At 33.6% G+C, this 14,357-nt stretch overlaps 1 protein-coding gene across 1 annotated transcript; it reads right to left on the reverse strand.

Moving 5' to 3' along the window:
- Positions 1–3,655: 3,655 nt before the first annotated feature.
- LOC149571978 (heavy metal-associated isoprenylated plant protein 39-like) lies at positions 3,656–3,960 on the reverse strand. Its single transcript, XM_089810303.1, has 2 exons — positions 3,885–3,960; positions 3,656–3,798 (listed from the first exon to the last, which is right to left on the reverse strand). The coding sequence occupies exons 1-2, from the start codon at positions 3,955–3,957 to the stop codon at positions 3,656–3,658; spliced, it is 216 nt and encodes a 71-aa protein (XP_089666429.1). The 5' UTR covers positions 3,958–3,960.
- Between the last annotated feature and the right edge of the window lie 10,397 nt (positions 3,961–14,357).

The following is a 14,357-nucleotide window of genomic DNA, read 5'->3' on the forward strand; positions in this document are numbered from 1 at the left end:
AACAAGACAACTCACTTTGTAAATATAGAACAAAATATAGCTCATATGTTGATCAATTGACCAACCTCTATTATCATCTCTATCTCTAATCTTCTTGGCAACCCTTCAAGAAATCACACTTCACCTCTTCACAACTCTTCTCGGTCTTCTACTCCAATTTTCTAATCAATAACATCAAAAAATGTCTCTTTTCTTCTTTAGGTTACCCTTAAGGTTCCTCAAATAGCTACCTTGATTTTTTTCCCACTTAAACACCACCATTGATCTTAGGGTTTCTGTCTGATTCAACACATAAAATGAATCTATCGACATTTTCATTCATATTCTTCTTTTCTAGAAACTACTATTTAAATCAAACAGGTTTTATCACTCACCTAACCCTTTCCTTGTATTATATAATCCATCTCATCAATTCATATCTTCAACACACTTTCCATATTCCATGAATTCAACTATATTAGCTAGGAAATGAGATTTCTTCATAAACTATAAAATGTTGTCACTTGGTCGACATTATGATCCTTGGCCTTGGTCATCACTAGATAACTCAGCCATCACAATACTAATTTACTTGGATTACACTATTTTTACTTAGTTCATTTGCTGGTGCTTGGTCTAACTTCTTTGTTATTTTGTCTTTTACTGGCACTTAGTTGACACTAAATTTTCTCATCTTCTATTATTTGATCAATTGACAATAGTATTTCTCGTCTTCAAGTATAAGTTTCTTACTCTTTTGCTTTGAAGCTTGGTGAAGCCAAAGGTTTTTTTCTTCATTAATAATCTATTCTAAGATTTAACATAATTATCTTTTCCACTTAGTGTTATGATTAAACAACACATTATCTTACTAAAGTCCAAATAATGAAGTACTCATTGTAATTCCATATAACTCAACCTTTTCATTAGGTCCTCATGTTATCTCTTCTTCTCAAATCGTCTTCATCAATCGTCTTTATATAGCAGTCTACTCAGGTAGAAATTGTCTCACCAATAAGAATTAATATCAATGACAACATAACAATTGTTCCAATTGTAGCTCCAACACTTTTTGGCATATATGTTCTAATACTCAATGTTACTTTCTATTTATGGGTTCAAACCCTTCCCGCTTTAATTAATTAAAACATAAATAACCATTTCTAGTCTTGGAGTAATTTTCATTAAATAAGGGTTCTCATTTTAATATATTTATCTTTGATGGCACCAAGAATTCTAAAATCTAATAAATTATTTGAAAATTCATTATTCAATTCAAAGTAAATTTTAGGGCTTCGTCAAGAAACTAGTTTAGCAACAAAAAATCTTAAATATCACTACAATTATTATTTCTTTAAACTAAAAGGAAGTTGTTAAGGAAATATAATGGAAAGATGTTGATCACAATATTGATTGTTTTCTCACACAAATTTGACAAAGCAACAACAACAAAAAATATATGGTATAAGAAGGATCATCTCCATTCTTAAGAAATGGAAACTTATTTTAATGTATTCCTATTGGATTATAAAAGAGGTGAAGCATTAATGCAGAAGAATATGGCAAGAAGTCCATCAAATTATGTCATTTGGCAAGCTAGTATTTTTCTTTTAGAAAATTAAAATAAAATTTTGGAAGCTTAAATCCTTCCATGATTCTTCAACTCTTACAAATATAATTATACATCTAGTACATAAATGTATCATACCCATTATAAATTCTTGAAGGTTCATTAATTGTATACCCCTGTGATTGTACAAATAACAAGACACCTACACACACACACACACACACACACACACACACACACACACACACACACAGTTCTTATCCATGCATTCCCATCATAGTATTGGTTAAGGAAAACCCCAAGAATCAAAGAAATATCTCTATCCACCATGAGAACATAGTGTTATTTTGTTATATCTATTCATAATACTGTCTTTCTATCAATTTATTACATCAAATCTTATGGTTTTATGATAATCTCATCCATATTATCCATATTGGTTGACTAGGGTTAAGGAAACAGTTAAAGAAGGATGGTACAACTTAGGCATGACCACCCCCCTCCCCCCCCGCCCACACACACACACACATTTTCCATGGGTGCAAATTATCATAAGGTGTGACACAAATATGAACATCAACCCTCACAAAAAATTATACCAAACTTGCTCCTGCTTGTCAATGGAAAAGAGAGGGAGTTAAAGAAATTTGGTATAGTATGAGAATGAAAGTTTCCTAACATGGAATCAACCAAGTATGGAAATTGAGATATATTAGGATTGGGAGTTGATACATTGAAATGTGGATTAGCAATGGAGCAAGAGTGGGAATTATTTCAAATGGTACATGGTTATAAGTATTCAAATTAATGTGGGTGAGAGTAATGAGAAATGAGAATTAATTAGATAAAGGTTCAAACTTAATTAAATAGCATGCCATTGTCAATATTTAATTATTTTGATATGTTTAACAAAAATGAGTCAAATTGTATTACAATATACTAATGTGTATTAAATAGAAAAAAAATAGAATATTTATAATTATACATTATAAATTATAAATATTAATATTTTTTGTTTAAGCCATAAATTTGAATATCAATGTCTGCGTTATTTTCTTTTAGATAAACATATAGGTTAATTTAAATAAATATAATCAATCACTAAATAATTGAATTGCATATACAAGTCAAGAAAAATGATAGAGATAATAGAAATGTCAAATATGAGAGAATGTGTGTGTGTGTGTGTGTGTGTGTGAGAGAGAGAGAGAGAGAGAGGTGTTTATCTTGGCTTTTTATGCATTTAGTTCATGTCAAGCTATTGGATGGATTTAATTAATACATATTGATTTAAATTTTATTCATTTAATAGGCAAGAGCCTACAACACAATGGTAACTTGTAAGCCTCTTATGTGAAAACTATTGAGTTCTAGATACCCTATAGAATGACATGTACATTATCTTGCAATGACTAATTAAAAAAAGGTGAAAATTTTAATTTTAAAATTTAAAATCATTTACATACTTCTAAAATTTACTAGAATCTTTTGTAAGAATAAGACTCCGAACTCGATAACGCTGATTAACATTATATTACGTTGAAAGAACCTAGATATACTAAAGTTGACCTTTACAAATGGTGACCTTTTTCCCATTGCTTAGTACGAGTATGGCTCGATTTAGTAGGAGTTGGATGAATCGAGGCGATCAACAATTTGATAGAGCAGAACATTATGACACTATACACTGTTCAAGTACTTTCCTGCCGCACCGATAATAAATTTGCACCCGAATGGGAATCATGTATTTCAGAGAAAAATGAGATCAGGATCTCAACCTTTATTCATTATAAGCCGTTAGCATTCTCATCATTGTCAATGTCAATCAGCATTTACAAAGAAAAATAGATTTCTCAGATAACTTTGGTAAACTGTTTACACAAAATGTATCTAAGACAAAAAAAAAAGTTAAACATGATTTTTTCAGATTTATGAAAATACAATGAATTTTTTCATAAAATTTGAAAATTTCAAAAATATTCATTGTGTTTCCTTTTTTCAGAAATTTAGTCAATGATACAATTTGTAGGAAGAATGATTTAGTATTGTCATTCCAACAATAGCTAAATGATTTAGTATATTGTCATTCCAACAATAGCTAAACTCTTAAGCATTATGAGGCCCCACGCTTATTAACTCTGCACAACAAAAACCATATTTCCTCAATGTTAATGTCACACACACTGGATCTGCTTCTCCAATCACAGTTATCTTTTTTTGCTTCATGTCCAGAGCCACTGAATCCACCCCTGCAATACAAATATATTCATTTTAATCAGATTAAATAATAAATAAAAGATGAGGATTTGAAAGTAAAAAGGAAAATGCAGTATACCCTCTACGGTTGCAACCGCCTTGAGAGCCCTTCTTTTGCTTTTCTCGTCCTCTATGCTCACTTCTATCACCATTTTCTGCAAATTTTGAAAAGATACTACGATTAACAACAAAAGACTTCTACAGTCTATGAAATGTACTGATATACTTGCAGACAAGATTGTGTATAATTTGTTTCAGATCAAATGCTATAACTAATTCTTCAAAAGAAACTACAAGAACAAATATAACTTCGACATAAATCTAGACTTGCCTTCATTTTGATTTCTTAGAAATGGGTTTCTATTTGCAGAAATCTACGAGGCCTTGTAATTTTCTGCATAGTTGTGGTGTGTGGGAGGTGAATAAATAGCAGGCTTTTTGCGGTTCTTCGTGGAAAGTAGTCGCCTGATGGTGAACGCGGTAATCGGTAGATGGTCTGTAGCCACCAATTTAAAAGTAATTTATTCCAACATTGGAGATGTATAAATACAACTATTCTTCCTGAAAACAATATCAGTTTCTCGTAAAGCTGAACTAAGTAAATAAAAAAATCATCAATTTCCAGGAATTTGGAATCTTGGATCATTCAAGGAAGCCCGTATGTGATATACTCTGAATCTCTACTGAATATAGGCGTGTTTTTTTCTGGCCTTAATGCGAACATGGCGTTTTCTTCCGTGAGACCAGGAAAGAAAATTGGAAGCTTCTGCCTCGTCTGAAGAAATGCAAACGTGACATAAACTTTTATCGGCGGGCGAGAAGGAAAAACTGTTTTAAAATTCAATAAAGACAAAATGAGGACAGTATTTACGCGTCTGCATGTGATGTTGTGGATTTAAATTCAATGGCTGAGTTTTTAGCTGCGTCCTTCACGTGATCGAAGCTTTTCCTTGTCATTTCTGGGCGGGATGCTTCGGCTTCTTAGAAATTGACTTATTCAAATATTGTTTCTTTACACATCGGTCACTGAGCTTGCGGACGGTAATTCAGTAAAATATTGTTTCCGTTAGAACGACGTCCTCAAAGGTCCCCCTATTCCGTCATATTAACTAACTAGGGGAGAGGACCCGTGAAAGTGTTCCAATAGTTGTGATAGGAGTTGTTGACTTGACACTTATACTTATTTACTTAATGTCCAATTTTTTTGACAATATTGTACCAATACTTGTATAAAGTTGTTAGGGCAATTATAACTACCCAAAATTGAATAAAATGTACCCTTAGCTAAAAATAATAACCAATGATGTGATGTCACATTAGTTGTGCAAGTATGGGTACCCTTTATGTACGATCATTGGTCTCACTTTTATTTAGGTTGTTTTGGACAACTTGGCAAAAAGCATGCTGATGTGGCATCATAATGGGTGATGTGGACTTGAAACCTTAGTTATAAGTAGACGACCCATCAAATAAGCCGCTGTAAAAAATGGGAGTGATTTGAAATTTCTGAAGTTAGGGTGGTCGACTACCAGTTCCTCTCCCCTAGCAATCGCACCTTAGTGTACAATAGGTACGTCGTAGAGGTATTGAAGATCATTGAAGTATTTATTCATTTACATGTCTCTTCCTCTCATCCTCTATATATCTACTATCTTTTTATCAATTGATACATCTTACCATCTAGATCTCTCCCTCCTATCTCTTCCTCTCCAAGCTACCCTCTACATCTCTCTACTTGTATTTCTATCTTTATCTCTTAATCTATGTATTTCTCTCTATATATTTTTCATCCACACACTCTATATTCATCTTTATCTTTAGCTTCTTCTCCCCACTCCATATCTAGACACATCTCCCTCTTTGCATCCATCCACTCTTTCCATCGCCCCTCCCTATAATTTTATATCTCATTATCTCTCCTCTTCTCCCTCCATATCTCTCTTTGCAATCTCTCTCTATCTCTTTTGGGTCATCACCATCTTATATATTCCATTCTTAAAATTACTCTTCATTTACTCTTTTAGTCAACAAATTGACTATTGCAATGAAACAAAATATACCATTTACAATTGAATCCATTCTAATGATTAACAATCTAATTCATGCATGACTATGTGGAATAGTTATACAATAGTAATGATCAGTATATCAAAAGTCTCTTAGAAACATTCTTAAAATTTTCTACCATTCTCTTTAATATATTAACTTGATATATCTTTCTATCAACGTAACCATTGCACAATTCAAACATTAGACTTGGAAATCATTTGTATGTTTTTTTTAAAAAAATAATATGAATGTTTTAGGATTTCAAATGAATTTTGGTTTTTCCTTTTTCCAACATTGGAGACTACTTTATTTAAGTTATCTGCATATTTGACCATTGTAAGTATGTTGATGAGCTTTTTAATAAAGGGAAATGATTTATAAAATGGTAGGTTAAGAATGCACCAATAAGACATGGAAAAATAACCACTTTAACATTTACTTCATAATTTCCATGTTTGATTTATCATTTATGATAATTGAAGAAGACTCTTGTTTGTAGTAGTCTTAAAATTTCCATGATCTTTTCTTTATACATTCCAATAATGAGTGCTTTGAAAAATTAAATACTTCCACCACATGTTGCTCACATAAGGGTTGATGACGTAGTAACTACCGAGGCTAACTCTAGGCCCACCTAGAACTCCTAATCCACCTGTCAATTTTTTGTTTGTTTGGAGAACCTTCGTAGGTGAGTGAAGATCTTAAAGCTATCATTTTGACTTTTCCGCATTTATGACTCTCTATAGAACTCGTAGAGTGTGAGGTGGTCTGAAAGTGTCATTTCAAAATGTTCGCCTATAACCCATTATGTTCTCCCCCTAATAGTTGCTCACCGAAAAAATAGTATTTTTTGTACAAATGGACCAATCAACAACCTAGAAAGCAAAAAAATGATTAACTATAAATACATTTGCTATCATTGTTTGGAACTTTTCATGAATAGTAATTGGGGGATCTAATAACAGTAGATATAATGGTCATTAGAACATGAGCAAATACTCGCTCATCTCCCCTACATAAGATGTTTTTAGTTCCACTCTTCACATTGGGATTTAAATCTACTTGTCTGGATGTCCAAAATCAAAAAGAAAGAATAGGAAAAATGTATGTATTGGAAGTAATCCCAATGACCACTCTAACAAGAAAAATTAGAAAGAGGCTTACTGACTCTACTAACAAGTCCTCCTATGAATCCACTTTTCCCCTTGGATGTATTATATATGTCTCTTATGCCTCCGCATTACTTTATTCACAACAAATTTGTCTCTTAAATGACTACCACACTTGAAGTAGCAGGCAGAGTCTATTCAAATTCAAACTAATTTGACTTTTCAACATTTGATTTAGTTTACAAATTTGGCTTTCAATTCTTTCAAATTGATCTGAACTGCATAATTAATTATTGATTGATTTGTAGGTGAAATAGCTGAAGATTCTGTAAAACTTCATTTTATTTATTTATTTCAAATTACATACAATTGTGTGTTACATCCACCCTACTAGTTATTCATGCCATTGTTCGTTGTCATTATCATAACTTCTTTGTGTTTTGTCAGATTACATATAATTTGGTGTGTCTAAATCTGAGCTACTAAGTGAAGCATTCAAGACTACTGTAAGCTTTGACAACTTTTATACATGCAAAATTTTATACTAGAATATTCAATAATGATTTATACCATAATTTATGTCATTATTGAATTCAAAGACATGGAAAATAATCACGTGTCCACATCATCTAGAGGTTGAAATAAGAACCAATGGATCTGAAGACATAGACAAGGATTGAGTACTTGGCAGCCAAATTTTGAACCCAAGCCATAGTCAAGTCATGGACTAAAAACACTCTATTACTCTTCTCTAACCATATTTTGTGCATCAATTGATCAACATGTGGCCCTAGCTGATCCTCAAGGGATTCAAATAGAGGAGGGTATGTGTAGGATCATGGTCAACCAAACTATGGCCTTCAGTGGCAGTGAAACACCACCAAATCAGGGTTATGTCAACTTAACACATAATTTTAAAGTGGTTTCTATAATCTATAGGAAATTGAATGTAGTTTCTAAACTATTAGTCCTTATCTAAAGAAAAAAAAATGATTGGTTAAAAGTTTGGATTTTAATGCAGTACTATGAAAATTTTAGGGAAAAAATTAAAAGTATGTGTATGTTTGACCAGCTTAATCAAAATCAAATGATAACATTTTTAAATATAATTATAGATATAAAAAGTAGACTCATGCCTAGATGTGACACTTATTTTTGGGTATTTTTATTCAAAATATGAATTTTCTACTATAACTTTTCCAAAATAAAAAAGAACTCTCATGTCTGACCACCTTAACTAATTGAAAAATTTACCAAATTAAATTTTATTTTATTTTCCTTATACTAGGTGAAGCATAGAATGTGATGCAACTTTTGGATTTCAAAATTGCTATACCATTTGAAAGTTATAACTATTTTTCAATCAGTAAGTCAATCAACACTTTACAATCATCTTCATTAAAAATTAACTAATAAATACTGTAAGGAAACTTGGCAACAAAGAATATAATCGTTTCCACATAACCCATAATAGATCTAAAATAAACACGGAATTAAAATCCACATGCAAGAGAATAGACAACATACCCACAAAATGTGACACAAGATATACCCTGGGAAACCCTTATTGAGGGAAAAACCTAGCCTCCAAAAGCATCCATCATCATGTATTATTCAGCAAAAATACCATTTCCATACAACCATGGAAGCCTTCATGGCCATAGCCACAACCGAGCAAACTATGTGAACAAGCATGAATCCACACATCCCATGCCATGCTTTCAACCTTCACAAATGCTCCCTTGGCTAACCTGTCAAGCCTTGTCCCGCTCGATTCTTGCCTTTTGTCTTCTCCTTGTCACTCTCTTTATAACAACTACCCTTATGGCTACTTATATAGTAGCAAGTCCCACAAAACCACTAAGTGGTATTACATAAACCATGTGCTACCTAACCCACCGACCCCACATTTAATATTGGGCATTTAATTCTTTTTTCCCAATATTAAATAATTACATAAAATATTATCACAATGTTACAATACAACTTATCAAGAATAAATCCATGGGAATCTTTACATGTTGCACGTCCATTGAGGTACAACATTACATAGTAAAATAAAATAATAAAATAACAATATTATGCAATGTGTACAACACCCATTATCTCAACAATCTCCCACTTGTTGTATACATTGCATAGGGTCAATCCGTAGCCACATAAATGAACAAGGGAACAATCCCTCCCAGCACATCCACCATCATGGATCAAAATACACCAAGTGCTCCATCTTGGTACCCGCAACAAAATCAAAGTCTCCAGCATCTCAAACATGAATGATCTCACCTCCTATTATGCCACTCTCACTGGACATACATAGAAGCCATCCAAAGAGAAAGCCACCCAACCTGTCGCATTAGAAGATCATAAAATCCTGTACCAACTGAAATTTCAAGCACAAATAACCTGATCCAAAGGTAATCACATGTATCTGTAGTTGTCAAAATATCCATAGTTGAAATAGCACCCACAGCAAAGTGCCAAACCCATCCAACTATCCATACCTCAAAGGTATAACAAGTGAATATCATATCACCAACATATCCAATCTATAACCTACAATCACAAGCCTCAAGAGCAATACCTGCCACATATACATCAAGAAGCTCCCACTGCAAAAAATAATGTCAAATCTATAACCAACCCACTCAAAACATCTCAAAGAAGTGAATCCATGTAGTATCAAGGACATCCACAATACATAATCCAATATCCTGCAAGAATAACTCTCATTACAAGTCTCCAATGCTCTCCCAAGTTCACCACAACCAACAAAGGAAAGAGATAAAGGAATAACCAAGTCATCTCTCACATGACATACATGAGCACAAACCAGTGATCACAATCTCTAACCAATCTCAAATCCAATGTAGGCAAAACTGAACATCCAAGAAGATAACCAAGACCGAAGAAACCATGCAAATCATAACCTGTATCATGTCCTTCTACACACACCTCTAGATGTAAACTATGCAAGTATGATCTCCTCCATAAAACCCCAACAAGAAGCCTCAACAACACCCAAACCATACCATATAACTAATCATGGATGTAAGCCTCTCACAAGAAGATCAAACTCATAAACCATTCCTAAACCAAGGAAAATGCCCAATATAAAACCATCTCCCAAACTCAACCAGCATAACAACATATGCACATGAAGATAACCAATGCTAAACCATCTCTCAAATGAACCCTCCAGAACTAACTCATGTACCATAGCTCAAGATCCATATCCATGAAAGACAAGCATAAATATAATACAACTGAGAGAAACAATGGCTATACCTCTCAAGTAGCAAACCGCCGAGTAGACCAAGAGTGGGGAATGAGAATGCTAATCAAGATACCCAAGTCTCCAACCAAGACTCATCTAAGAACAATCTCCTCTCAAGTCCATATCAGGTGACTGCCCCTTGGACTTCCTGTTGAAACCATCAACCATCCCAACAAATACTTCTCTAATCCAAGAGAAATCAGCATCACCACCGTCTCTAAGTATCCATGAGCACATGTAACCAATCAATCCATGCCAACTCCAAATGCAACATAGCAATATCATGAAGTATCTAGCTTATGATTAGTGTACTCAATACCAAGAAACTAAACCAAGATCAATGTCAAAGTTCCAACCATGGTCTCAGGAACATAAACATGACAACATGATCTTACTACCTCAACTAAAGAGATAACATGCTCCATATGAACACACTATAACATGTCACAACTCTAAACGCGTATCAAGAGTATACCATGACATAATAATGAAACCATCCTCTCACCAAGGATAACATGCCAAATAAAAGCATAAACCACACCTTTGCCAAGAACCCTGTAAGTCCTCAAGATGCAACCATCTCCACACACCATGAAAAAAACCATCTCCACATACCAGGAAGAACCATCTCCACACACCATGAAGATAAGCAAGAACTCCATGAGTCCTCAAGATCTAACCATCTTCATACACCATGGAGATAACGAGTGCACCATGCAAATGTCAAAGACGCTTCTGCAGCAACAGGATCTAAGACAAACCTCCAACATCTACAAACACTCAATAAATATATCAATGCCAACAACTCCCACTCAACTGTGGTACCAAGTCACCTATGGCATCATAAAATCCATCTTCTCCAAACCAAGAAGATATAAACCAAACCAAGAACTAATCCTGCACTGTCACCTCATCATTGTCACAAGCTCTCACTAAACTGTGTATCCAAGCTATCCATGACATCATGATGAAAATCCATCCTCTGTATATCCAATCATGTCATGCCAAAATCCATGACCTCATGATCACATCCATGAACCGAGCATCTATCTCTCAATATGTCCAACCTGTCAGCATAGTCAACCACAATCCTCCGCCATGACTATACCTGGTAACAACATCTCATCCCTTCTACATGAAGAAAATAGTAAATCATGTGACTTAGGGCATAGACAACCCAAATCCAAGCCACCAATCTGAATATGCACCAATAATGAAAGATCAATGGGCAAAGACAACCCATAACCAAGCTATAAATGCAACCTGTAAGTATAGACCACTTACAACACTACACAACTTGTAGACCCAACAAGTCATCATGCATATCTAAACACTGATAACCATATCATCATGAGACCAATCTGAAATATGAACTGAGTATACAATGACATCAAAACTTAAATCTCCAATGTCATAAACTCACAATGTTACCATAGTCAAAATATACCTATAAACTGTTCAGATCAATATATCAACAAATAAATCATGCCAAACCTACACCAAATTTGAACCAATTTGTAGAGCTCTCCAAGAGCTTTTCGTTGACTACTCGAAGTCCAAAATCCGACTCCATATGCCCAAGTTATGCCCTAATCCGTGCTCAAAACAAATAACATCTGACTTTCGGGCTCTCAAAACCTAACAAAATTTCAAAATCATAGAACCAAAACTACACCATCTTATAGTGCTCTCAATTAGCTTTCCAATGCCTGTAAGAACTCTGAAATCTGATATTCTGAGAGAAAGTTATGGCCGTTTTACTAAGACAGTCTTTTTACCATTTTCAGTATGATTTTTCATTTTTAATTTTTTCAGTGACGAAAATTCCGACAGGATTAAATTTGACGGCCATAATGGGCTGAAACCAAAAAACTCTTTCATTTCCTCTGAACATGGCCAAACTAGGGCATATTATATATCAAAATTTATGGAAATGTCTACCCGGATCCAATGGCGAGGTCTGTTTTTACCCAGGAGGTCATTTCTGCATGCTACTCCCCAAAACCCTCATTTTAAATGAAACATCCAAAAAAATCATTTTGTCCAACAATTTCACATGCCCAAATCTTTTAACATCCCATCATAACAGCAAATCCAAAACCCTCAGATCTGCAATAAATCATTCATATATCTTGCTCTTTCTTTTTTTTTTTTTTTAATCCTCTCATGCATTCCCATGGATTCAATCTAGGGTTACAATAATAAAACCATAGCTCTGATACCACTTGTAAGGAAACTTGGCAACAAAGAATATAACCATTTCCACATAACCCATAATAGATCTAAAATAAACACGGAATTAAAATCCACATGCAAGAGAATAGACAACATACCTACAAAATGTGACACAAAATATACCCTGGGAAACCCTTATTGAGGGAAAAACCCAGCCTCCAAAAGCATCCATCATCATGTATTATTCAGCAAAAATACCATTTTCATACAACCATGGAAGCCTTCATGGCCATAGCCACAACCGAGCAAACTATGTGAACAAGCATGAATTCACACATCCCATGCCATGCTTTCAACCTTCACAAATGCTCCCTTGGCTAACCTGTCAAGCCTTGTCCCGCTCGACTCTTGCCTTTTGTCTTCTCCTTGTCACTCTCTCTATAACAACTACCTTTGTGGCTACTTATATAGTAGCAAGCCCCACAAAACCACTAAGTGGTATTACATAAATCATGTGCTAAAACCATGTGCTACCTAACCCACTGACCCCATATTTAATATTGGGCATTTAATTCTTTTTTCCCAATATTAAATAATTACATAAAATATTATCACAATGTTACAATACAACTTATCAAGAATAAATCCATGGGAATCTTTACATGTTGCACGTCCATCTAGGTACAACATTACATAGTAAAATAAAATAATAAAATAACAATATTATGCAATGTGTGCAACACCCATTATCTCAACAAATACTTATCGAACTCAAAATTTAACAACAATTATATTGAAGGAATCTTGAGAGTGTTATAAAAAAACCCTTTTCATTTTATTGAATTTCGATGAAAATAATATTGTCAAATGGCTACTTGAAGTTTGAATGTCAATGAAACCCTTCTCAAACATGTTTTTTGAGTTGACTAAATAGGATTGGTAAATACCAAGCCTAATTGGGTACTCGTTTGCAAATCGTGTATCCGATTATTATATAGATCGGATACTCAATATGAAATCGAGTGCCCGAAAAATTTGAATTTTCCAATTTCCAAAACTTTGGAGGGAAACGACCCATATTAGAGGGAAATGAATATTTGGGAAGTGTGTGCATTATTATTATTACATATGATTATGATTATTATTATTAACTATTATTATTATATATGATCAAGATTATGTTTATTATTATTATTACATACAATTATGATTATGATTATTAATTATTATTATTATATATGATTATGATTATGTTTATTATTATAATATATAGTAATATTATATTATTTATTATTTTATTTTATTTTTAGGCAAAAGTGGCTAGCCACTATAATATTTATTAATCTGATTCAACGAGGTCAACTGGGAAAGAATCAGTGAAGAAAACCCAACTTCATCCCTAACGTTTACATATATTTAGATATTATGAGCAAGTAATTACAAAGGGTTATCACCCAGCCATTTACCCCTAAAGATAACCAAATCTAAAATTTTACAAAATTTGGATACAATAGCTTTGGCATGAAGTACTTAGACATAAAGTTGCAACATACAAGAGATAACACCAGTTGATTATGACATAACTTGAAAGTGACCTTTAGAAACACTGCCTTTCAATCCTGCCCAAACAAATACCAGACCACGACCAAAAAATCCAAGTCCATCAAAAAGAATTCCCAAGCCAAATCAAAATTCTAAACTATCTACAAGCCAATCAGAGTTAATTGCACCAATTGAATCCCAAAAACCCTGTTCAATTGGTTGTAAATTTTCTGAAGGTGCATTAGGCTGTATGGATTTTGAAACATTAGAATCCTTTTGCAATTTAATCATGGCCAGACCCACTAACTTAACTCTTTCCACCAATTGCATACCCATTAATCTTGGATCAGATGGCAGAGTATGCTTCAAATAAATAAAACTGCAAGTATCTATAGATTTC

Source organism: Cupressus sempervirens, chromosome 2 (assembly GCF_028749045.1).
Source record: "Cupressus sempervirens isolate cs-2001-9-10 chromosome 2, ASM2874904v1, whole genome shotgun sequence".
Lineage (NCBI taxonomy): Eukaryota > Viridiplantae > Streptophyta > Pinopsida > Cupressales > Cupressaceae > Cupressus > Cupressus sempervirens.